At 42.0% G+C, this 26,598-nt stretch overlaps 1 protein-coding gene across 1 annotated transcript in view; it reads right to left on the reverse strand.

Annotated features, from left to right (window-relative positions):
• PXDNL (peroxidasin like) overlaps window positions 1-26,598 on the reverse strand; it is a 379,412-nt gene that overhangs the window by 225,376 nt on the left and 127,438 nt on the right. Inside the window, exon 2 of the mRNA XM_039464797.2 lies at window positions 13,769-13,840. Within this exon, the coding sequence (XP_039320731.2) occupies window positions 13,769-13,840 (72 nt within the window). The remainder of the gene's footprint in view (window positions 1-13,768; window positions 13,841-26,598) is intronic.

The raw sequence follows: 26,598 nt of genomic DNA on the forward strand, positions 1-26,598 counted from the left end.
CAGATCAATGAGACAGAAAATTAACAACAATATCCAGGACTTGAACTCAGATCTGGAACAAGTAAACGTAATTAACATTTATAGAACTCTCCACTTGACACAAAATATACACTCTTATCAGTACCACATCATATCAACTTAGAAGTTTAAATGAAATGTTGGTTGGCTCCTTGTTTGTTACTCTCTTCCCTCATTTTCTTTCATGTCTCCATTATTAAGGACAATTATAGGCATACCCATATTTAGACTGCATTCTAGCCCGGGCAACAAAGCAATACCCCCATCCTCTCTCCCTCTTCCTCTTTCTCTTTCTCCCTCTTCTTTATTCCTTTTCTTATTATTCTTTTTCTCTTTCTAAAAATAAAAAATAAAAAATAAATAAAAATAATATAAATAAATAAATAAATAAATAAAAAGAAAACTCACAATCAGATGCATTCCTAATGGATCTAAGTCTTAAGCAAAGAAAGTTTGATGGGATATGGGAATTTATTTATTTCCCTGAATTCTTTTTTTTTTTTTTTTTTTGAGATGGAGGCTTGTTCTGTCACCCAGGCTGGAGTGCAATGGCACAATTTTGGCTCACTGCAGGCTTCAGCCTCCTAGGTTCAAGCAATTCTTGTACCTCAACCTCCCAAGTAGCAAGTAGCTGGGACTATAGGTGCCTGCCACCATACCTGGTTAATGTTTAGTAGAGACAGGGTTTTGCCATTTTGGCCAGGCTGGTCTTGAACTCTAGCCTCAAGTGATCCACCCGCCTTAGCCTCCCAAAGTGTTGGAGTTGCAGGTGTGAACCACTGCACCCAGACCACCTGAATTCTTATACATTCATATACAACTACTCAAAACAAATACACACAATCTCACACTCACACTGTGCAGGCCCTGCGTTCTCACTGCGAATCCATACCCATTTAAAGGTACATATTGACATCAGTTTTTGCCCACTGCTTGCATGTTTATTTTGACAAGCCCTGAGAACACGCATCCTCACGGACCCAGAGAGCACCAGCCTCTCGGTCACATGCGATTGCACAGCGATGACTCCCCATGCAGTCCCCCTCGTCCATATGAGTGCAGCCTCTGGTGGGAGGATTCACACTGACACCCACATGTTCAGTTCTCTCTTTACCTCTCCCCACACAACAACAATAACAATTTTACTTCTGCAGATGAATTTGCAACTTTTTTTTTTTAAGACGGGGGTTTCACCATGTTGGTCAAGCTGGTCTTGAACTCCCAACCTCAGGTGATCCACCTGCCTTGGCCTCCAAAGTGCTTGGATTACAGGCGTGAGCCACTGCGCCCGGCCACAACTTTTTTTTTTTGGACAGGGTCTTGCTCTGTTACCCAGGCTGGAGTACAGTGATGTAGTCATAGCTCACTGCGGCCTCAAACTCCTAGGCTCAAACTATCCTCCTGCCTCAGCCTCCTAAGTAGCTGGGACTACAGGTATGCACCACCACACCTGGTTAATTTTTAAATTTTTGAAAAAAAAAAATGACAAACATTGCTGAAAGAATAAAAAAGAACTCAATAAATGAAAAAGGATTTTATGTTTATTAATGGAATGCTTAAGATGTTGAGATTAACTATCAAAGTGATACGCAGATGTAATACAATCTCTAGAAAATTTCCAGTGACATTTTTGTTTGCAGAAGTAGAAAACCTATCCTAAAATTCATGTGGAATTTCAAGGGATCTCTCTATTAGTCCATTTTCATGCTGTGATAAAGAACTGCCTGAGACTGGGTAATTTATAAAGGAAAGAGGTTTAATTGACTTACAGTTCCGCATGGCTGGGGAGGCCTTAGGAAACCCACAATCATGGCGGGAGGTGAAACAAGAGAAGCAAGTCTCATCTTCAAAAGGTGGCAGAAGAGATAGTGAGTGCAAGCTGGGGAAATGCAGGTGTTTATAAAACCATAAGATCTCGTGAGAACTCACTCACTCTCATGAGAAAAGCATGGCGGAAACTGCCCTGCTCATGATTCAATTACCTCTATGTGGTTCTTCCCTCAACACATGGGGATTATGGGGATTACAGTTCAAGATGAGATTTGGGTGGGGACAAAAAGCAAACCATATCAACTCCAAATAGCAAAAAAAAAAAAAAAAAAAAAAAAAAAAAAAAAAAATTGAGGCTGGTTGTGGCAGCTCACAACTGTAATGCCAGCACTTTGGGAGTCAAAGGCAAGAGGATTGTTTGAGCCCAGGAGTTTGAGACCAGTCTGAGCAATGTAATGAAACCCCCATCTCCACAAAAAAAAAGATTAAAAAATTAGCCAAACACATGCAATCTTAGCTATTCAGGAGGCTGAGGTGGGAGGATCACCTGAGCACAGGGGGTTGAGGCTGCAGAGAGCCAAGATAGTGCCACTGCACTCTAACCTGGGCTTCCTTGAAATTCCATATGAATATGCTGATCTTATGCCTGTGACGGTGATAAATTGATTCTTTAGCAGTAGTAACTATTTTCTGAAGTCTATTTTTAGTTGTGTGAGGAGATTCCATACTGTTTTCCATAATGGCAATGTTAATTTACATCCCCACAAATAGATAATATGATTTTCAATTAAAAATAAAGTTAAATAAGTAAAATAAAACAATTACAATTGTAGAAATCACATTTGATCAGAGAACTAAGTAAAGTGAAGGAGAAGACAGTCATGTCAATGTAGTCTGTGCAGAGATAAGTGCAAATACATAAACTCTGAGGCAAAGGCACATGTGATATTTACATATTTTTTCAAAATACAAGCCTATTGTCGCAGCAGCAGCATGAAGGGGTCTGAGTCTAGGAATACATGTCAGAGAAGGCCCTCAGGCTGACTGTAGACAGCCACTTAGGTTATGGCAAGGACAGGGATCCGTAGCTGGAAGAGAAGCCTTTTTTATCAGTCAGCGTTCTCCAGAAAAACAGAACCAGTAGGAAATACACGGAGATATAGAAGAGAAGATTTACACTGGAATTCCCTCACATGGTTGTGAAGGCCGAGAAGTCCCATGATCTGCCCTCTGCAAGCCGAAGACCCAGGAAAGCATGTGGCACAGCCAGAAGGCCTGAGAGCTGGCTGGCTCTCATGATGATGCAGATTCCAGTTCTGAAGGCCTGAGAGCCAGGAGGGCTGAGGACAGAAGAGGGATGTCCCAGCTCAGCATTCAGGCACAGCACAAATTCCTCCTCCCTCTGATTTTTTGTTCTCTGCAGGCCCTCAGCAGATAGGATGGCACCCACCTATGCTGGGGAGGGCCATCTGCTGTCCTCAGGCCACCAACTCATGCTTATCTCTTCCAGAAACGCCCTCATAGACACACTCAGAAACCATGTCTAATCACCTATCTGGGCATCCTGAGACCTAGTTAATTTAAAATTAACCATCGTATCATCAATGGATGGTGTTGAGCAGATGACTGAGGTGATATAGCATCTATTTAAAGGATCGCATGGTTGCTGGAGGAGGGGGTGAAGGAGGCAGGGAGACCATTTCATTAGCTTTGGCTTTGGATGAAAGACAGTGAAGCCAGAATGACTGCTCACAGCAGTGAGGCGGTGAGCAGATCAGAAACATTTAAGAGAGATCGAAGTGGATTTGCTGGGAGATGCAAGGCTGGAGGTAAAGAGAGGAGACCAGAATGACTTTAACATTGCAAGCCACCTGACAGGATGAAAGTACCACCGCCTGAAATGGAGAAACGAACAGGAGGAACAAATTGGGTAAAATATATAAATCAAAATTGATCGTGTAAATACCGAGCTCAGGATGCTGGCAGGCCTTAGATGTTGTGCAGACAGTGACCCGAAATCGAAGTTCAAAGTCATGGTGAAACAGAAACGTGGAGATCCCAGTGTTTCAAACCATGGGGTTGGACATGCCGGCCTTGCAGGTGAGTGCAAGGAGAGAGCTGCGTGCTGAGCTGAGAGCACTGCCGCGTAAAGGCTGAGAAGGGGACGGGTGGCGGGGAGGGGGGAAGAGCCTTGCGATGAGTTAGGAGAATACGAAGGAGAGGGCTGTGTTGTGGGATGACCTGTGTCCCCGGAAACGGCCCCGGTGATGCCCTAACCCCTCAGGTGACTGAATTTGCAGGTAGGGTCTCTCAAGAAGCGATTGTGAAGTGGAGTCGTAAGGACAGGGCCCTGACCCTCTAGCGCTGGTGTCCTCATGAGAAGAGGAAGACACAGCAGGGTATCTGTGTGCAGAGAAAAGGCCAGTGAGGACGCAGGGAGCAGAGGCCATCTACGCGCCACGGAGAGAGGCCTGGGGAGAAACCAGCCCTGCTGGCACCGTGATCTTGGACTTCCAGACTCCAGGACTGTGAGAAAATTCATTTCTGTGTGTAAAGCCACCTGGTCTGTGGCATTTTGTTGTGATAGCCTTAGCCAACGAATACAAGTGATAACACGGAGCGCAATTAAGGAAAAGGATTTCATAAAGGAGGAGGGCATCCCCTGCATCAGATATTGCTGATAGGGCAAGCAAAACAAGCACGGAAGAATGCCTTTGAGACGGGGCACCTCCGTGGGGGCCGAGGGGTACCTGGGAGAGAAACTTTCAGTGGCGCCCTGGGGCTCCAGACTGATCCGCGTAGGTTTAAGAGAGCAAGGGAGGAAAGCATGCAGATAGAATGAGAGATGACCACACTTCTAGAAGCCTGGCTCCTAAAGGGAGCAGGAAAATCGGGAGATAGCAAGAGAGAGGGAGAGAGATGTCAGATCAAAGGAAGTTACTTCTTCACGTTACAGAAATTATCGAATGTCGTTATGATTGCGTGAAAAGTACAAAAGAAAATGACAAACTGATGATTAGGAGAGAGAGGGGACAGTCGCAAGAATCTGCCTCTGCCGGGAGGGAAGGGACGTGATGCAGGGCACAGGAGGTTGTAGAAAGGGGCCAGGACAATTTATTCAGTGTGGCAGGAGTGGAGAGAGAGCCGATGGCCTGGGAGTGCAAATGTCCATTACTACTGGTACTTTATTTCAGTACATAGATAAGTTGTAAAAAGAATACAATGTACTTTTAAGAGAAATGTATGCTCTTAGGGGTTTTCACCACTTTGGAGCTTTCTTTTTGGAAGTCAGAATGTGTCATCCCTTATACAGCATCCATAATTTCAGGGTAATGTAAATTGAGGCAAAAGCAACTAAGAAGAAGATTCTAAGGAGAATTCATGGCCCAATTAGCAAAGCCCACGCCTTAGAGCCAAGAAGTATCTGGGATGTGCCTATCAGAGAATAGCAACATGGAGCTTTTATAAGCCACATTTTCCTGGCATCCACCCCAGACATTTCTCTCTATTTCTGGCCAGGACCAAAATACCAACACATGACAAGGGGGAAATGAAGGTGAAGAGAACGTCTCAGGGAAGGAAAGTGATTGTAATTGTGCTGCTGAAACTTCACCTGTGTGTTCTGGGCGCTCTCCGAAGCGAGGCAGAGAGAAACTAAACCATTTCCCTGAGCAGGGTGCAAGCCTTTCGGAAAATACAGCAGGTTCTGTATCTGCATAACATAGAAAAATGTGAGTCATCATTTTCCAATGCAGACGTCAAAATCTCCCCAAATCCCGTAGAGACGGTAGTATATGAGGGGCAGTATTACGGAGTGGCTAGGAGCATGAACTTTATAGTAGCAGCAGAGCCCCTGTGCCGAGGAAGGACCCAGCAATGCATTTTTCGGCAAAACTGACAAAGCTGGCTGACTTCTCTGTGCTTCAGTGTCCCCAGCTATAAAATAAGGATCGTGATCACGCTTCATGGGGTTTATTAAATCAGCAAGTAAATGAAAAACACAACAGTGACTCTGTAATATTGACTTAGTTTTCCTATTTATTATTAGAATTTATAGTTCGACACAGGGAAGGGACTCAACAATATTAGCTTCTTTCTTTTTACTTTTTACCTATTTTTTAATATCATGAAGAACACTGCAAAATATTTTTTTTAATATTTTTGAATTGCATTTTAGGTTTTGGGGTCCATGTGAAGAACATGCAAGACTGTTGCATAGGTACACACATGACAGTGTGCTTTGCTGCCTTCCTCCCCATCAACTATATCTGGCATTTCTCCCCATGCTATCTCTCCCCACCTCCCCACCCCCCGCCGTCCCTCCCCCATTTCCCCCCAACAGACCCCAGTGTGTAGCGCTCCCCTCCCTGTGTCCATGTGTTCTCATTGTTCAACACCCGCCTGTGAGAACATGTGGTGTTTGATTTTCTGCTCTTGTGTCAGTTTGCTGAGAATGATAGTTTCCAGGTTCATCCATGTCCCTACAAAGGACGTGAACTCCTCGTTTTTGATGGCTGCATAATATTCCATGGTGTATATGTACCACATTTTCCCTATCCAGTCTATCATCGTTGGGCATTTGGGTTGGTTCCAGGTCTTTGCTATTGTAAACTGTGCTGCAGTGAACATTCGTGGAGCACAGCAAAATATTGAATATTTGATTCTTAGACGGTATGATGTCTTGGTCTTCATACAATGTTTCCTTTTGGGGGGTCAGTTTCCAAAGTCACATAAAGTGTAGCCTTTTTTATGCATCATTCGTCATTTTGAAAGTCAAAATTAAGGTGTCTAAATATATGTTCCTCTTACAGAGCGATGACTGTAATTACTCTCATTATTGCTAATCATAACCATTGATAGTAAACTTTTACCTTTCTGCAGTGGGCTGAATAACAGCCAAAATGAAATTCCTGGAATCTGTAAATCTTATCTGATAAGGAAAAGGGGTGTGATCAGTTAAGGATCTTGAAACAGGGGATTGTTCAGGGTAGACCCTTAATCCAGTCACAACTATCCGTGTAGAGACTCCACAGACACTGAATGGAAGGCAATTCTTAGTGAGAGAGAGGCAGAGATTGGAGTGATATGGCCTCAAAGCAAGAAACACCAAGGAATGCTGCATCCCCCAGACACTAAAAGAGGCAGGGAGAAGATTCTTTCTCCCAGAGCGTTTGGAGGAAGGCAGTCCGACCCACACCAGCGTTTCAGGCTTCTGGTCTCCAGAGTTGAGAGAAAATCCATTTCTTTTGATTTAAGACACCAAGGCTTTGGTGATTTTTTTTTTTTTTTACAGCAGCCCTAGAAAATTAATATAGCTTCCTTGTGTTCCTCACACTATGTTTTACATGTATCATTATGTTTAATCATTAATTATGTGAGCTATGATTATCTTCTTTTATAGATACAGAAACTAACATCATACAGCTAATGAAAGTCAGAACTCAAGCTCTCACCCAGGTAGAAGACTCTAAAAGCTATCATTATGTTTATACTCATGCTCTTAGAATGATTTCATGTGTTTTTACGACAATGTTTTACCATCCTTAAAAACTATGTCAAAAATCAGGTTTAAACAACATAAAAAATTACCAATGGGTAAGAATTTCACATTTGAGTTAGTGCTCACACATTTCCTACTTGTATATTTCATATCCTTTTCCTTCTACTATGGGACACATAAGTAAAGAACAATTAATAAGGGAATGAAACAATTAATATGGGTGCAAACATCTCATCGTTAAATTTTTAAGAGACTTTTAAAGAAAAACTGGTAAAATTTCCAAGTCAAAAAACATGCTTGAAGAAAAAGAGACGTCTTTGGCTGGTTACTGTGTGTAACGCTTCAGACAAGACACACTGGAAAACATGGTAGTACCCACGTAGAGCCCACTACTGGTTTCACTGTCATTTTTTCACGAATCTGAAAACGGTCTAGTGAGCTTGAAAGAGGAAAGCTGGCAAATAACACATCTGTTACAATACTTGAAACATTTCCATTAAACACACTCTATTTTTTAACCTGTGGATTTAACAATTTTCCTTTTATCTTTCCTATAGCTGCATCTTTGACTCTTTTGGAAATTGGGTAAATTGTTAATACTAGAAGATACAATCTCTTTTTTTTTAATTTTTTATTTTTTATTTTTTTAATTTTTTTTATTTTTATTTTAATTTGAGATGGAGTCTTGCTCTGTCGCCAGGCTGGAGTGCAGTGGCGCGATCTCGGCTCACTGCAACCTCCGCCTCCTGGGTTCAAGCGATTCTTCTGCCTCAGCCTCCCAAGTAGCTGGGACTACAGGCACGCACCACAACACCCGGCTAATTTTTGTATTTTCAGTGGAGACAGGGTTTCACCATGTTGGCCAGGATGATCTCAATCTCTTGACCTCATGATCCACCTGCCTTGGCCTCCCAAAGTGCTGGCATTACAGACATGAGCTACTGCGCCCGGCCATTAGACACAATCTCTTAGCTTTGTAGGTGAAGAAACTGTGATCCAAGGAGTAAACCAATTTACTCAGGGTTACATGTTTAGTCTTTGTAGAACACTTACCACAACGCTTCACATGTAATATATGTACAAAAAAGAGAAAATCTTTTTATAATTTTTAATTTTATATTTCTAGTCTGGGGGGAGTCTGTAATATATTTAGTATTGCAAATACATTAATGCTATTTCTTTCTTTTTAATTATGTGTTTATGTTACTTTTTATTTTTGATTCAACATTTTATTGACTTTAGAAAAATTCTCATTATTGATCTGTTTCACAGATAAAATGTTCTTTGTACAGTGAAAATCCAAGCCGGGCACAGTGGCTCACGCCTGTAATCCCAGCACTTTGGGAGGCCAAGATGGGTGGATCACCTGAGGTCAGGAGTTCAAGACCAGCCTGGCCAACATGGTGAAACCCCATCTCTACTAAAAATGGAAAAAATTAGCTAGGTGTGATGGTGTATGCCTATAATCCCAACAAGTGGTGAGGCTGAGGCAGCAGGAGAATCGCTTGAACCCAGGAGGCAGATGTTGCAATGATCTGAGATCATGCTACCATACACTCTGTGCCTCAGTTAAGAAAAAAAGAAAGAAAGAAAAAGAAAATCCAGTCAGTCACCTTTGAATTGATTCCATAGGGGTACTCTATCTTAAATGTTCCTTTATTGTATAGAGCAAAATAGTGACAAAGTCAAGAGATTAAGAGTAATATTCAAAATTTAACAATGTACAGGCACAGATAAGAAAATAACATAAATCTTCCAGTAGATATTAAAGTCAACTATTTAGTAATTGGAAGTGTGCCGTGATCTGCCCTGATTCTTCTCACCCACCCCGTAGCCATCCACAACATTTCTGCCATGATCAACTAAAAAAGTTTGAAAAATAGACAAGATCATTTAACTTGGTTTTATTCTCCTGATATTGTGATTTTGTCTTGTAGAACAATGAGGAAGAGAAATATACTAGGAAAAGAGCAGCCAGAGCCCTTTTTCTGTTGCCTTCCTATGACCATTTTCCAATAAGCTAGCACTGCATTCAGCACTGGTGCCCCATTGATTGTGGACATGGCCCTAGGAGAATTACGTCTAGCATTGGATGGGGTCAATGAGCAGAAGAATTGGTCTCATGTTGGTGAAGTTCGCTGCAATTTATTCTGCAGTGCCAAATATGTGGAGATAAGTCAGTCTATTAGCCACTAGTGATAAGGTTGATTGTTGAACAGCTAAAGTGAGAATAATGCATTTACTTTGGAACTTGGTCAGAGCAAAGACAAAATGACCTAACTCTTATCGGTGGTTTCGCCACAAATCAGTCACCAGCTCATCATAGACCACTATCTTCTCAATACAAGCTTTACAAAAAAAAATCTACAGCTCATATCGTGTGCTGTCCCCTGAGACTGTCTACAGACTGGAAAGGAAATTTTTTTATTTCTGAAGGACATGATTGTGTACCTACAAAAATCCAAAAGACATAAACAAATGAGTAGAATTCAGATTAATTTAGTAAAGTCACTGGATACAATATTGATATATAAAAATCAATTGCATTTTATCTACTAGCATGAAATAAATAGAACATAATTTAGTGTCATGTAACAATATTAATACATACATTAATTATATGTGATATGTATTTATGCACTCTATATACTGTACTTATATCTATATATCTTACATAGGAATAAAGTGTAGTATATATATTTGGAAGCAGTATGTCCATATTTAAATAAACACACATAGATGAGTGTGGGGAGAGAGAGAAACGTGACTGTGGCAGAATGTTAACTGGTGAATTTAGGTAAAAGGTACAAAGCAATTATCATGCCCCTTTTTTGAGATCTGGGTAGGCTTGAAATTTTCAAAACAAAAAGTCAGAGGACATGCTGGTAAAGTTAAGGTTTAAGGAGTTCAATAACTTGCCATATTTCACAAAACAATTGGAAGGACCAGAAATACCCCAACCCCTCCCTTTTGACATTCTTCTCAAGGTTCTCTTCACCTTGCTTTTCAATTAGGCCTTTTTTCCAGAATGCACACGAGGGAGGGATGTCAGCCCTGGACTCGGCTCTTCACATTTCAGTTGTTAGCATTTAAATAGTGGCATGCATTTATTTATTTCTCTGATATACTCTACTCTGTTGTCCTTGGCGTTTATTAGCTATTGCTGTTCCTCTAGGGCTCAATCATCTTTTTTATAAGCATAATCGTGTTGTCCGCAATTGAATTTGAACCTGTTTCCCAAATGTATTACTCTTATCAGTTTCATCCAGAAACTGGAAGGCAGCGGCGTCCTGGCAAGTCACAGAGCTCTGCCAGGCACCTGGCTGTGCTGCAGCGGGTGAAATCCAGGGTCTGATAAGAGATCCTTGATCTCACCTCCAGCACTTAGGCTCCAGCAATATGTAACATTTCCAGACTTTTTTATTAAGTAAACCTCTTAGCAAGCTCTGTTTAATACAAAAATGCCAACTCTTTTTGAGAAACCCCTCTTCTTTACAATACAGAAGCAATGTGGTTGGCATTTTTTTTTTTAATCATAAGAAAACAGTGGAGTTTCTTGCAGCATGAAGGCAATGCAAGGAAATAGAATCACCAGATGCTTGATTTTGCTTTGTAATGCTATGTTGGTATAAGATCCATATGGTCAAAATTTTTCATACCCTTCATGAAAATTTTAATTTTATTTTTTTAAATGTGTCCTTATTTCTTTTGTTCTTATAATAAATTAGTAAAGACCTTTGGGTCTTCACTTAACTGGTCTATCAGAAATTTTTTGAAGTCTCAGGAGTGTTATGTGTCTGATTGCTTAGCTCACTTTCTGGAGAGGATTCTCCCTCTGTGTGTGTATCTCTATCTCTGTCTCTCTGTCTCTCTGTCTCTCTGTCTCTCTCTCTCTCTCTCTCTCTCTCTCTCTCACACACACACACACACACACACACACACACACACACACCACATGTACACAAAACTTACTGTTTAAATGACCTACTATCTGGATTCCAGGGCAGTACTCTTCCTGAATGCTATCATGAGAAACCATATAGTAAGGCAGTTAACAGATCAAACTGTGTGGAACCCTGACTCTGCTCCTTTCTATCTGCATCAATTAGGGTAAATGACATTATAGCCATGAACCTCGATTTCCCCATCTGTAAAATGAATGTAAACACCTAGCACAAAGCATGAGAGAAAGGAATATAGATAATGTATATAAAGCAACTAGTATAAAATAATGAGGCTTGTAACTAACAACATAATTACTATTTTATTATGGTTTTCTAATAAAAAATATTTGAAACAAATTAATAATATCCACAGTTTCTACCAAGTGAAGAGGTGGATTGTTCATCAACAATCAATGTATTATATACCAGAACCCAAAATGTAGACAAACCCCAATAGATTTTATCAGTTTGTCACACTCCTCAAATTTTTTAAATGGCAATTATGTCTAATGAAAACATTTGATAACACTTGATCATATTTACAGTTTAATCAATGAATAAAATATTTGGTAATCTATCATCTACATATTTCAGTAGACAGTAGTGAAAGGCTTCACTGATGGTTCTATTTAACTATTGGACATCCCAGAAATACTCATTAAAAGATACTCAATAGGCTGGGCTCAGTGGCTCACGCCTGTAATCCCCTCACTGGGAGGTCAAGGCAGGTAGATCGTCTGAAGTCAGGAGTTAAAGACCAGCCTAGCCAATGTGGTGAAACCCCGTCTCTACTAAAAATACAAAAATTAGCTGGGCGTGGTGGCAGGTCCCTGTAATCCTGGCTACTCAGGAGGCTGAGGCAGGTGAATTGCTTGAACCCAGGAGATTGCAATGAGATCGCACCGCTACACTCCAGCCTGGGTAACAGAACGAGGCTCTGTCTCAAAGAATAAAAATTTAAAAATTCAATAAGGCCGGGCGCGGTGGCTCACGCCTGTAATCCCAGCACTTTGGGAGGCTGAGGCCGGTGGATCACGAGGTCAAGAGATCGAGACCATCCTGGTCAACATGGTGAAACCCCGTCTCTACTAAAAATACAAAAAATTAGCTGGGCATGGTGGCGCGTGCCTGTAATCCCAGCTACTCGGGAGGCTGAGGCAGGAGAATTGCCTGAACCCAGGAGGCAGAGGTTGCGGTGAGCCGAGATCGCGCCATTGCACTCCAGCCTGGGTAACAAGAGCAAAACTCTGTCTCAAAAAAAAAAAAAAAAAAAAAAAAAAAAAAAAAAAACTCAATAAAATGCAGATCTTTGGGTCCATCCTGAGAAGTCCTAAGTTGGAATCCCTGAGGAAGAGGGCTGAGAATTTGCATGTCCACAAGCACTGCAGGAAATGTTCTTGTACATTGCACTTTGATAATCATTGCTTTATTGTAAAACAAAGAATAAACCCTGCAGTCCTTACTTTCTCATGTTCTTACATCATCCCAAACACAGATACTGTGATAAAAATACGTGCGTTCAGGCATCAGTTACTGGAAAGAAACCAGATGGCAAAAGCACAAGTGTAAAGTTGTGATCTCAACTCTCAAGTTAGAAGGGCCAGTTTGGCCTGAATACGGGGAGAAGTCCGGCCAAGTTGATAAAATTGCTAACTCTATCCTGCGAATATTATGACAAGAAGACAAACACACCCACATGGGTCTAGCCTCACTCAACATTCTTAACTCTCAGTGTATTCACTCAGTGGATTAATCTAAATGCAACTTACGAAGATTTTTACATACTGAGCCTCTGGTCATCATCTGGTGTAGGATTCTTCTCTTCTCCTTACAGCGCTTACTATATACATAGATTTTTTTTTATTACAGACATATTACAGCTGGATGTTGGTTTCCTGACCACCCGCAATGTGAGACCATCAGTTCTATCACAGCAGGTGCATGTGTCTTTGGATCCAGTTACCAAACCAGCCAACTGGTTGCCCACAGTAGATAATAGATACTGTGGAGTGAATAAAACAAATGCCTTTAAACTTGGAAATGTTTATCAGTGCTTAGCCATAAAGTTGTCATTTTTTTCTCTACATGATTTTTTTCATTTAAGACTATCATAAAACAGTATCTCTACGTTTTTTTAGAGTATAACAAATAAGAAAGCCCAGTAGCATACTGAGAAGAGCATGGGCTTTTGAGGTAAGAAGTTGTACATTTTCATTTCACTTCTATTGCTTTCTTGCCATGGGACTCAGAGACAAGTTATTTAACCCCTCCTTCTCTCTATTTCTTCTTCTCATGAAGCTTTTCTAAGCACATAGAATCCAAATAAATAGGATAAATAAGAATATCTTCCAAGTTCAAAAGGTTGTAAAAACACAGGCAGTGCAAAGCAGCAGAAGAATTTTGCCGATTGTAAGACACCTACCAAGTGCCATCCTTCTCCCAGCCGTTCTTTACACGCAGAATGACTTTCATGGTAAATTTCAATCCAACCAGCATATAATTTTAGGAACTTTATAGATAAGCAATAAGTACTCACAGAGTGTTCAAATTCTTGAGTTTCTTGAAGGCGCTCCCTGGAATTTCTCTTATTCTGTTAAACCTCAAGTCTCTAGGAACAGAAGAAGGTGAAGAACAATTATAATATGTTGACTGTGTCCTGCCATTATTTCCAGAAACTTGAAAGTTCATTCTCCTTTTATGATCGAACACACACTACTAAAGGATCAAATATAATGAAGACAGAACTAGTACACATCATACAGTAATCATTAGGGAGGTCCACTGTCTACAGCAAATTGTGCCTCTCTGGGGCCGTATACTAGTCCCAAGATGCCAGGCATGGCTCCTTAAAGAACTCTGAAAAATATTAAAGACAGTTACACTATTTATTTTAGGTTTTATTTGTATGCCAGTAAAACAAATTCCACACATGGCAACATGCCAATTGAGTACATTTAGTTTGGAAAATAATATTGATATATTAGATGCCACATTATCAACTCAACTCAACACTAATGCTTGAATTTAGCCAAAATGATGAATTACTTAATTATTCTTCACAGTATAGGAATACAATGGCCTTCTACAAAGTATTAAATCAACAGAACGATTAGTTTGAGAGTATCATTACTCCACAACCAACATTCTCTTTTATGAATTCACATCTTTCTTTCTTCAGCGTGTGAAGAATTGAGTGGCAGTGACGTGCCACCTGTCATGTTAAGTAATAGGGATGCCAAGATACGGAAGATAGGGTCCTGGGCACAAATAGTTCAGTAGGGGGGACGATAAGCGAGTTATTACAGGATTAGGGTGTAGCGTGTTTGTGATATGACAGAGGAGCAAGCAAATGCCGCGCACACTTGGCAGACGTAGGGACTGCTCTGTCTAGAGCCCCTCTAGCAGTTGGAGAACCAGGCATGTGATTACCCCACTGCATGTGATTACAGTAGAGACGTCAAGCAGGGGCCTCTTCCTGCTTGCAAGAGGGTGGTTAACTGGAGGCAGCATCTCCATGGACATACCGTTTCTTCCATGGGGAGCATACAACCCAAGCAAGACCAAATGGAGATGTCCTCAAGCTCTGATTGACAGGGCTGCCGAATAAAACAGTCATGCTCTCTCTCTGGGGTTCAGAGTTCTAAGGAAAAGGAGCATCTAGGACCGCTCACTCATCTTGCCCACACTAGAAAGCACCAGGCTAGGAAGAAAGCCCAGCAGAAACACATAGGGCCAATATAGGAAATGAAAGAAACAGAGCCCTGGAGCCAGGATCGCCGGAGACCAAATTTACTCCTTGACTCTCCAGATCCCTGACACCAGAAACTGTCATTTTGATAAACTAATTCGAGCTGCATTTCTATCTCTAATGCAAGGAGTATAGAAGAAAGATGAAGCAAGTTGTTTGGAAATGTTAGGCCCAAGGAGAAGTGTATCAGGGAAATTTTATAGGCTATTAGAGTGTCAGTAATAGACTAAGGTGAAAATAAGACTATCTTTACTTCCTCTCAACTGATTTCTTAAAATGAAACCTTCACCACCATAAAAAGATGTTCTATCTTAGAATACCTGACTCACAAATCTTTATGAGAGTACCTTAAAATCCTGTCTATCATTTCATGTTTCTCTAGACTTTGGCCAAATGAGCATCATTTTATAGAAGCTGTTAATTTCAATTACATTATTAAATAACTCAGTGATATATATATATATATATATATATATATATATATATATATATACATCCTTGATAAATGGAACGCACTGCCTATATACCATGCATTGCTGTCTGGCATGTCTAGACTATATTGGTAAAGGAAACTAAGTTATATGAGATCCTCCCTATAAACATAGAAGACATTAAGTTCTATATACCCAAATACCCTGGAAACCATTGGTTTCTCTTAAAAACAAGCTAAAAATCTGTAGTTATAAAAAGGGTTTTTCTCTTGCATTAAACAATAATCCTAATAAGTCTCCCAAAATGAGATGCCAACAATAGAAGAAAGAAACAAATATAAAAAGATAAATTATTTTCCTTATCTTAGGCTTTGAAATTTCTGAACAATTCAGAAAAGTACAAATGAGAAAATAGTAATTCTTACTGTCTACATCCAGAATTAACTACTATAATATTTACACCTTGATATAGTTGCTTCTACTCATAATTCCACATGGATGTATTTTTACTACGTAAATTATATATAAAGACACGCTGTAGATAAAATGAACATCTTTTATGTACCATCTTAATTTTAGCTTTGTCTCTCACTCCAGATGTAACCACTCGTGTTTGACATTCTTCTCCAGATGTACATTTGTATGTATGTGAATAAATGTAAGGTGAAATGTAAACATATATAAGATGAAATATAAACAAATGTGACTTATGATGGGGTTACGTCCTGATAAATCCACTGTAAGTTGAAAATAGTGTAAGACAAAAATGCATAATCTAACCAAACTGCCAGCATCGTAGCTTAGCCCAGCCTACCTTCCCCATGCTCAGAACACCTGCACTCACCTGCAATTGGGCAAAAGTATCTAACACAGATCCTATTTTCTAATGAATGTAGACTAGCTCATGCAATTACTCACCATTGTGCGTTACATCAGAATTGCAACCGTTTCACAACATGGTAAAGTCAAAAATCGTAAGTTGCATCGTTGTAAGAAACTGTCTATATATGAAAATAAATATAATATATGAGTGGATAGAAAACATTTTGTGCTTTTAGATTCACGAAAAAAGCTATCAAATGTTACATGGATGTTAAAGCTTCCCTTTTTGTTTCCACTACATATTTGTTATGTTGTTACTTGTCTACACATAAAGGGCTGTACATTTTTGCCTAACTTTTCTACAGTACCCCACGGTGCAGGCAGACCACACGGTTCCTTTATGGATTCCCTTACTGACAGGCATTTTGATTGTTCCCAAATTTTTACATTACTTACTAACAATATTGCAATAAATATGCATGCATGTCTCCTTGTACTTTTGAAGAAATGTTTGTCTAGGCTAAATATTTGGAATTGGGATTAGTATATACATCCAGTTTTACAAAATGATGCCATTGCAAAGTTATTTTCAGCCACATATATTATCATGGTAATATAACTGAAAATAATGTGAAAAGATGCTTGAGCTAATTGCCAATATATATTTATATATGTTTAAATTATATATATTTATATTTGAAGGAAAAAATATACATATATGAAGGAACAGATTTCTAAAATATGTATATATATATATGAAGGAATATATATTCCTTCATATATATATTTTATATAATATAGTTATACATGATAAACTTATATTTATACACATGTTTAAATTGTAAATTTAAACTTATCACAGGATTGATTTGAAAGCCACAGTGCCATATATATATATGACACACACACACACACACACACACACACACACACACGGCACCTTGGCTTTCAAATCAATCCAGATGTGTATGTGTGTGTATATATATATATCTGGATATATATATATATATATATATATATATATATATATATATATATCTTATCAGAATTCCCTTCTTGTTTTCTCCACAAGTAAGCCGACATAAGCTCTTCCACCACAAAACAAATTTTGCTTGTAAGCTGGTCCCATAGTAAGGTCTCCGAGGTACTCAGGCTCACTCAGTGAACTATGAGACTGTGACCACTGACTTTGGCCACGCCCTGTTCTCACCACTGAGGCATGCTCAGGGAATGCCTGAGAAGCTGAGTGTGGGCTGGAATGGGTGCAGTAGCTCATGGCTGTAACCCCAGTGATTTGGGAGGCTGAGGCAGGAGGATCCCTTCAGCCCAGAAGTTTGAGAACAGCCTGGGTTACATGGCAAGGCCTCATCTCTGCAAAAAAAAAAAAAAAAAGAAACCAGAAATTAGCCAGGCATGATGGTGCACACCTGTGGTTGCAGCTACTTAGGAGGCTGAGGTGGGTGGATCACTTCCTAGGAGGTCAAAGCTCCTTCTAGCCTGGGCCACCAGAGTGAGAGCTTGCCTCAAAAAAAAAAAAAAAGTATGGCTGGACACCCAAAGAGTTTCTCCAGATTGACTTAAATCCCAATAAGTCATATTGAAATATACCAAAATGAGTATGTTAGCACTCGACCCTCTCTGGCTAGTATATTCAGGTGCATAAATTTTTATAGGTAAGTACATTATAAGCTGAAATTCTAGGAAAAGATACCCCTTCTTAGTTGGAATCCCAGGTCTTTAGGATTGCATACAGGGCCTTGTAGAGTGTATTACCTATTAGAGGGTAAGTATATTTCTGAAAATTAGATTATTTAAATTCAAATGGCCACCAAATTTGGATCATGCTACTTTCTGTGTAAGTATGTGTGTTTACCCAGAAATACAATCACTTCCTATAATGCCGCTATTTTACTCAAGATTGGTCACTAGAAATTTCATTGATACAAAACTTGTCATTCATATAAAACTTCCCTTAGAATAAAATGTAGAATTGTATTTTCACTCCTTACATAGAGTGAAAATTGAGTTATTATATCTCCTTCATCCCATTGTAATATACAAAATATTGATAAAGTAATATTCATGATAATAACAACCCCCGTGTAAAACAATGTTCATCCCATTCATTGTTCTTTGGAACTCAGTTCAGAAGCAATCCTAGTCACTGTACCAAGATTAAAGTTGGCCACGTGGAACTTACTGGAAGTGGTTACACAAATCTGTCCCTCTGTCTCCCCTACTCTCCCCAGTACAAGCTGATGAAGCTGGGGAAGTGATGCTTAACGCTCTTCTGCACAAGCAATTTGGAATCAACATTTTAAACCAGTAAGACGTCAGTTCCTAGCTCGAATTCTATTCAGAAATTCCTGCTACCAAAATGAGATGAAAATGACTCCCGATGGCAGATTGAGGGTGAAGAAAACGGATGGACAGAGAGCCACGTGAACTAGCTCCAAATGAAGTCTCATAGCTCCAGGTCATGCCACTCTGTCCCCTAGTTAACAGTGCACACCAGACCCACATCACAGCACATTACACCTCCTCTCAGTGGGTTTCACAGAGTTACATCACGTGGATGCGCAGAAATGTGCAGAGAAAGACCTTGCAGAGCGACAGAGAAGCCCAGATGTCGTCTACATCCTGAAGATTACAGTGGAGTTTAGGGCAAATTTTACATTAACAACAAACAAACAGGAATTTATTTATTTATTTATTTATTTATTTATTTATTTATTTATTTATTTATTAAGGCGTCTCACTCTGTCACCAGGCTGGAATGCAGTGGCTGGATCTTGGCTCACTGCAATCTCCGCCCCCCAGGGTTCAAGCGATTCTCCTGCCTCAGCCTCCCAAGGGGCTGGGACTATAGGCTCGCACCAACATGCCCGGCTAATTTTTGTATTTTTAGTAGAGATGGGGTTTCTTTTTAATTTTTTTTAATTATTTTTTTTTGAGGGGGAGGGGAAGGGAGGCACCCGGGGTGGGGCAGGGGAGGGCCGCAAAGAAAGAAAGAGAAAGAGAAAGCGGGAGAGAGAACAGGAGTCTTGCTCTATTTCCTGGGCAGGAATGCAATCTAAAAATGGGTATTAAAAACCGCTTTTACGGCGATAATTGTACTTAACAGCGGAGACAGGAAGGAGTAAGGGAAGAAAATAACAAACAGGAATTTAATATAAAGAATACAATTATCTGTGACTGCCTAATTCACAAATTGCAGAATTTATTTATTTATTTATTTATTTATTTATTTATTTATTTATTTATGTTTGAGATGGCGTCTCCCTCTTGTTGTCCAGACTAGAGTGTAGTGGCTCGATCTCGGCTCACTGCAACGTCCACCTCCCGGGTTCAAGCGATTCTCCTGCCTCAGCCTCCTAAATAGCTGGGATGACAAGCACCTGCCACCACCCCACCCCACCCCACCCCCCCGCTAAATTTTGTACTTTTAGTAAAGACGGGGTTTCGCCATGTTGGCCAGGCTGGTCTCGAACACCTGACCTCAGGTGATTTGCCCACCTCGGCCTCCCAAAGTGCCGGGATTGCAGGCGTGAGCCGGTGTACGGGGCCCAGAATTTAAGATATTGCATAGTGTGTGCAGTACACATGATGCAGTCCACTACAAATTGTAAGATAAATGCGGCCCTCTAAATATGATGTGTAGCTGCGACTAAATGCAAAATGTTGTTAAGAGATAAAATAAAAAACCTGAACTTGAGCCCCTTCTTGAAAGTGAGACCCAGGCCACGCAGCTCGTCCAGGGAGGCATGGGGCCTCCTGGCAATGCCCCCGCTTGGACACCGTCTACAGGTTGGTTGTGAGTAGGCGCCTGGCCGTCATAGCTCAGAATCTCATGCTCCGAGAGCGAAACGAATGAGCTGACACTCTCAGAGAGCACCGGCTCACCAGGCTGATTTCTCTGTGTGTGTTTCTCTCAAATCTGAGAAGTACTGTACTTGTTTCCCTCAAATCTGAGACATATTCTTTCTGGCAGAAAGCCTGTCTTCCCGACAAAAGGATCAAGCAGATCTGTCTGTACGTGAGCCAGAAGCATTCCTATTGAAAGCAAGGAGGCGATTAAGTCGCTGGAATGGCACAAGCCTGCCAGTGCGGAAGGAAAGGCAAGCGGGTCCCTGTCTCCCCAAGCTACCGTGAAGGGCAGGAGGGAGAAGGTGATTCCTGAAAGCTGGGGTGTTATTTTATTGGGAGACACCCAGTCCTGTGCCCTCCTGCCTGCAGCCCGTTTTTGGCGTGAGACTGGGGGCAGACTCTGCGCCCCGCAGCCAGGCCCTTCGTCAGTCACTCAGATGACCAGCCCCGCCCCACCCCCCCACCCCCGCCACGACCCCTCCCCCGGGCGATGCTCTTTGCGACTGAGCCTCCTCCAGCAGGACAGTGCTGGGACAGTGTCCGGACGCCACTGCACTGCCCGGCCCTGGAGTCGGGGGAAGAAATCAAGATTTCCCACACGCCTCCCGTCGCTGTAAAACAAGACTTCATCATTCCGTTTGACAGCCCTTCCCTGCAGGAATTAGACATACATTTTCCAGGCTTGAGACGAACGTCTGGAGGACACCCTCCGTCTTGCCTGATTCTCAGTCGGGTCCCCAGCTGAGGAAGCCTCCTGAATTTTCTCGAATCTCCAGTGCACTTCCTTCCTGCCAGGGCTTGAGGTCGTCTTCCACTGTCATTTGCTGACCCAATATTAACCTGCTGTGATGCTTAATTTTATGGACCAACCTGGCCAGGCCATGGTACCCACGGAACTTAGTTTTTGGCCAAACACCAGTCTAGATGTTGCTCTGAAGGTATTTTTTACAATGTGATTAACATTTAACTCAGTAGGCTTTCAGTAAAGCAGACCACACTCCACACCGCGGGTGGGCCTTGTACAATCACTTGAAAGCCTTAAGAGGAAAGTTCAAGGTCCCCCGAGGGAGAGGGAAGCTGTCCCCAGACTCCCTTGGGCTTGAGCTGCAACATCAGCGACTCCCTGGGTCTCCAGCCTGCCCTGAAGATATAAGAGCAGCCAGCCCCCACAACTGTGTGAGCCAATTCCTTAAAATCTCCCTCTCCTTATGCACACGCACGTGCCCTGTTCCCTGGAGTACTGCTGTGGGTCTGGCAAAGTCTGCGGGAGACCACAGCGTGAAGACAGCCGGAAAGGAATGGCAGACCCTGTGGGAACCATGCCTGCAGTTGGTGTGGAGCAGGTGGCATTGGGGTGATTTTTCCTTTCTTTTCTTCTTTTTTTTTTTTCTGTACATGTTTGATACTTACCTACAGATCTCCAGCAATGGCTAAAGCACTTATACATAAATAGGAATACTATAAAGGCTTCAGAGAAGACACTTGAACAACTTTATAAAAGTTCTTCCATCTAGCATCTTTGTTTTGCTCCTCAGTGAAATTCCCAGCCCACATCTACACTATTTTCCAGGAGTAGATGTCATTTCCTCTCAAGCTCGTGGATTAGACCAAGGAGAACTGAGCACTTTGCTCTGCTAAAGTGCTTGTTCACAAAGTTCCTGGGATCAGAAAATCAATTACGTTCGGCCTTATTTTGGGGTCTGCAGATTCAACAGACTACAGCTCAAAAACATTTGGAAGAAACAATAAAAAATAAAAATATGGCTGGGTGCGGTGGCTCATGCCCCATAATCCCAACACTTTGGGAGGCCAAGGTGGGTGGATTACAAGGTCAGGAGTTCGAGACCAGCCTGACCAATATAATGAAACCCTGTCTCTACTAAAAATACAAAAATTAGTTGGGTGTGATGGCGGACACCTGTAATCCCAGCTACTCAGGAGGCTGAGGCAGGAGAATCGCTTGAACCCATGAGGTGGAGGTTGCAGTGAGCCGAGATCGCGCCACTGCACTCCAGCCTGGGTGACAGAGTGAGACTCCATCTCAAATATAAATAAATAAATAATAAAAATACAACAATGAAAAATACAAATTTTAAAAAATACACAATTACAGCTATTTACATAGCACTTACATTAAATTAGATATCATAAGTAATCCAGAGACGATTGAAAGTATAAGGGAGAATGTGCATGGGTTATAAGAAAATACTACACCATTTTCCATCAGAAACTTGAACAGCTGTGGATTTTGATATGCTGGGTGTTCCTGGGACTAATCCTCTTCAGATACCGAAAAACAAATGGACTTCATGGATCTTACTGTTGAGCACTGTCAGACCCTCGCGGAAAGTTAAAATACGTCAGTAGCAAGGGAGCGCACACATGGACAAAAGTGAGAACTAAGGGTACACGTTTCATCAGCATCCCAGTTTTTATAAACAACCAGTACTACTTTTATAAACTTGAGAGACTTGATGTTTTTTAAGCAAAGCTGGTTAGCCGATCAGTTGGCCCAGCTTTCGACTTTACGGAAGAGAAAGCCGACAGGGACGTGGCGAGAACAGGAAGGCCCTCACACCTTCACCCCAGCTGAAGCTCCACACGCTGTTTCACGGCAGGTGCTAACATGATGATTTTAGAACTGACGAGGTTAAGACCCAGAACATCTGATTCCCCTCAAAGCAAAGCCAGTGGCCATAGGAAATGGCCCGCAAGTGTGTCGGCTGCCACCTGCACCTCACTGCTCCATTGTCCCGCCTGTGCTTACATATATTGTGAGCCTGCTGAGACCCCAAAGATGGATCTGCAGGCCCACCTTCTGCCGGCCACGGAGGGCCCAGGGCTGCACCTGAAAACCTATGCCCTGATTTCCTTTATAGTACAATTTCCACCTCATTATTCTAAACCCAGTTCCCACTTTTCTCAGGCAGGGCAATTAGTGTTTCATGTTAAATCCCTTCTCTTTCAGGGATTAAGTGGTTACAACTAACGCACCCTTTATTTCCACTAATGAACTGACAATGACCAAGTGAATGGAAGGTGTTAACCGGTTCAAGGCAAGTCAGCGTTGATAGGAGTGTGTGGCCACCTTCTCCAGCTCATTTAAAGCATCTGAGAGTCAGGAGAGCATCGCAGCTTTGACGATGGTATCCCTGTACGTGGAAACCCACAGTAAACTGAGAAAATCCAGACAGAACAGTCCCTTCCGGATTTCTTCATCCCCTACACACTTGGTTCTTCCAGCAGGTGTCACTGAAACGTAGCTTTCTCTTACAGCTCAGAGAGCTAGTTTCGAAAGACGACAGGAGACAGGCACAGTGCCTCGCGCCTGTAATCCCAGCACTTTGGGAAGACCGAGACAGGCAGACCACTTGACGTCAGGAGTTTGTGACCAGCCTGGCCAACATAGTGAAATCTCGTCTCTACTAAAAATATAAAAGCCTGGTGTGTTGGCAGGTGCCTGTGATCCCAGGTACTTGGGGGGTCTGAGGCAGGAGAATCACTTGAACCCAGGAAGCGGAGGTTGCAGTGAGTGGAGACTGTGCCACAGCACTCCAGCCTGGGTGACATCGAGAATCTGCCTCAGAGAGAGAGAGAGAGAGGAAGGAGTTTGATCTGAACGTCAGTGGGACAAGAACTAGACTACACTTGATGCATCACTGGGTCACGTTCAGTAGCGTGTGGAAATAACTTCCAACTGCAGAGTCTTACTCTGAGGTCACCATACACTGCGTTATATAAAGGAATGTCTTTTACTTGGAAATAAGAAGCTCTAAGTGAATTTTTACACAAAACTAAAGCATAACCTCTCGCATTGCTAACTTTGTCATTCTGGAGAAAGTGAGTTTAAAAGTAAAAGATTTAACTTTTCAAATGAATGAACATAATTCATAGTTTTAGGATCATTGTTATATTATGCAATGATTTCCTCCATTTCTGTGCCCCACTCTGTATGTTAAGTGTGGCTTCTCCAAATGCCCGTGTGCCTGGGAAGACACAGTGGCATTACTGGATCTCACTAGACAATACCAGCCCGTTTGCACGTGAGCCAATAAACGCAGCATAGGACAGAACGAAAATGATGGATTGCTGAGATCAGACTCGGTTATATTTTTATCTGGCATGATATTTACCTTGATTGTCCTTCCCGGCTCCTGCTGCGTAGCTGCTGCTTGGCCCTGGGGGAGTCAGACACATCCTCCCAGCCTGGTTTTTGATCATTTATACAGTGACCTGGGACTTGGCAGGAGTGAGATGAGCTCCCAGATGCCCTGTGGTCTTGCTGCGGAGGAAGCAAGCCTGTCTGTGTGGCTGTCACCCATCTGCACACCCAGGCCTCCTCATCACAGCCTGGTCACACTGTTTTCCAGCTCTATGCATGTGCACAGGTGGTTTCCCTTCCTGGCATACCCTTGTTTTCCCTCTCTCCTTCCTACATCCGTGGTGAGGTCGAGGGCACGACACCTCCTGGCCAGCACCCTCGCAGGGGGGTCAGGAGGAAGCACAGCTGGTAGCAGCTGCCCTGCCAGATGCACCATCTGCTCAAGTGTCTCTTGCTGCCGATGCCAGGACTGGCTGCCACACTGAAATGCAGATTTCAAATTCACCCTTCCTTTCCTTAGAGAGACGTTCCCGGACAACTGCGCTCTGGGAACCCCTGTGCCCGCCTAAGGCCTCTGCAGCGGAGGCACTTAGCAGAGTGGTTGAGATGCGGGTTTCAGCCAGGGAAGCGCACCTGGGGTGGGTCATCCCCGGCCACCCCTGAGCTCAGGGGTTTAGACAGCCCACACTCTCTCAGAACTCCTCATCACTAAACAAGGATAAATGATGATTAGTACTCAACGTGAGGATTTATCTAGAGCATTTTAAATAGTTGCTAATAAGTGCTTGTAGTCATAACATGACCAATATCAATACAGACACTGCTTTTGTAACATTTGAAACACCATGTTGTCATAGCGTCTCTGTTCCCACCCGACACAGCCAAACTGAGAGCTCTTGAAGAGGAGGGAGATGTCTATCTTCCTTATGTGCAAAATCAAGCATAAATATTGACACGCAGTATTGAACCAAAATAATAGCAATAATAATCACGCTAGTGAATGAATCACTTAGGCTCAAAACAGGCAAAATTCAAAGCATCCTTTTCTTTCAGTTCAAAATCAATTGTTTTAAAAAAAAATAATAATCCAGTTAACAGAATGTATGTTCCTGTACAAGAATAGCCAAGCTGGTCACTGTCACTTGCAGTCCTGTGCAGATCTTCCTGAGTGTTGGGAAATGTGTATCGTATGCCACAAAATTCAAATCTCCATATACCGACCACACTTCAATCCTGTAATGACGCGAGGCCGCTGACAGAGACCGTGGATTTTTCAGTCTGAACTGTCAACTATGCACTGTTCTTTCGGGGAACTATATTCATCGGTCAAAATTTAGGTGAATTATTTAACGTTTTTGCTTCATCTCTTACACCGATATTTGGATACCAATGATAACACTGAAAAACTGTTTAGCCATTTTGCTGCCTTTCTTCTTCAACCCACAGCAAGTTAACCTCCTCTTTTACCACTTCTTTCAAATCATCCCAGCCTCGGTCACCTCTGAATTCTTGACGCATAGTGAACTGGAGTCATCATTTTTCTTGATCTTTCGCTGGCATTTGATCATGTCAGCTGGCTTCCTCTTTAAGCTATCCTTGATCTTCTCCTTTCTCTTTAAACAGTCTGTCTCCGACTCTTTTTCCAGACCATGTTCTTCTGCCTGCCTCTGTATGAGCCCTCGCCCCTCCTCCCTTGACCTTCCTTTAGCAATTTCATCCACTCTTTTGGTTTTCATGCAGCTACATAAAAGTAAGTAAGCAGAGGAAGCATAAATGTGTGTCTATACTTAGAGAGACACCCATACATATATGTGTGCATATATCTGTATACCTGAAGACATACCAGATCTTTCCCTCTTTCTTAGTGATGGACCACATCCTTCATATTTGACATTCATCTACCCATTTGACCTCTCTAATAAATGGGTGTACTGAAGATACCTGTCAATACCTCTCAACTTTACCCGAAGTCTTAAACAATCCTCCCCTTCTCACTTTTTCTATTCTTAGCCCAGACACAAAATCAGCATCCTAGAAGCCACCCACTCTTCCTGACCCTACACATCCACACAGCCACCAAGTTCTCTATACCTCCCAAGTCAAGTCATCACTGTCCTGATGGCCCATTCTCCTGCTCTCTCTCTCTCTCTCTCTCTCTCTCTCTCTCTCTCTCTCTTTCTTTCTTTTTTTTTTTTTTGAGGCCAAGTTTCACTCGTGTTGCCCAGGCTGGAGTGCAATGGTGCAATCTCAGCTCACTGCAAGCTCCGCCTCCCAGGTTCAAGCGATTCTTTTGCCTCAGCCTCCCAAGTAGCTGGGATTGCAGGTGCACACCACCATGTCTGGCTAATTTTTTATATTTCCCAGTAGAAACGGGGTTTCACCGTTTTAGCCAGGCT

The sequence above is a fragment of the Saimiri boliviensis genome, chromosome 15 (assembly GCF_048565385.1).
Source record: "Saimiri boliviensis isolate mSaiBol1 chromosome 15, mSaiBol1.pri, whole genome shotgun sequence".
NCBI classification, from domain to species: domain Eukaryota; kingdom Metazoa; phylum Chordata; class Mammalia; order Primates; family Cebidae; genus Saimiri; species Saimiri boliviensis.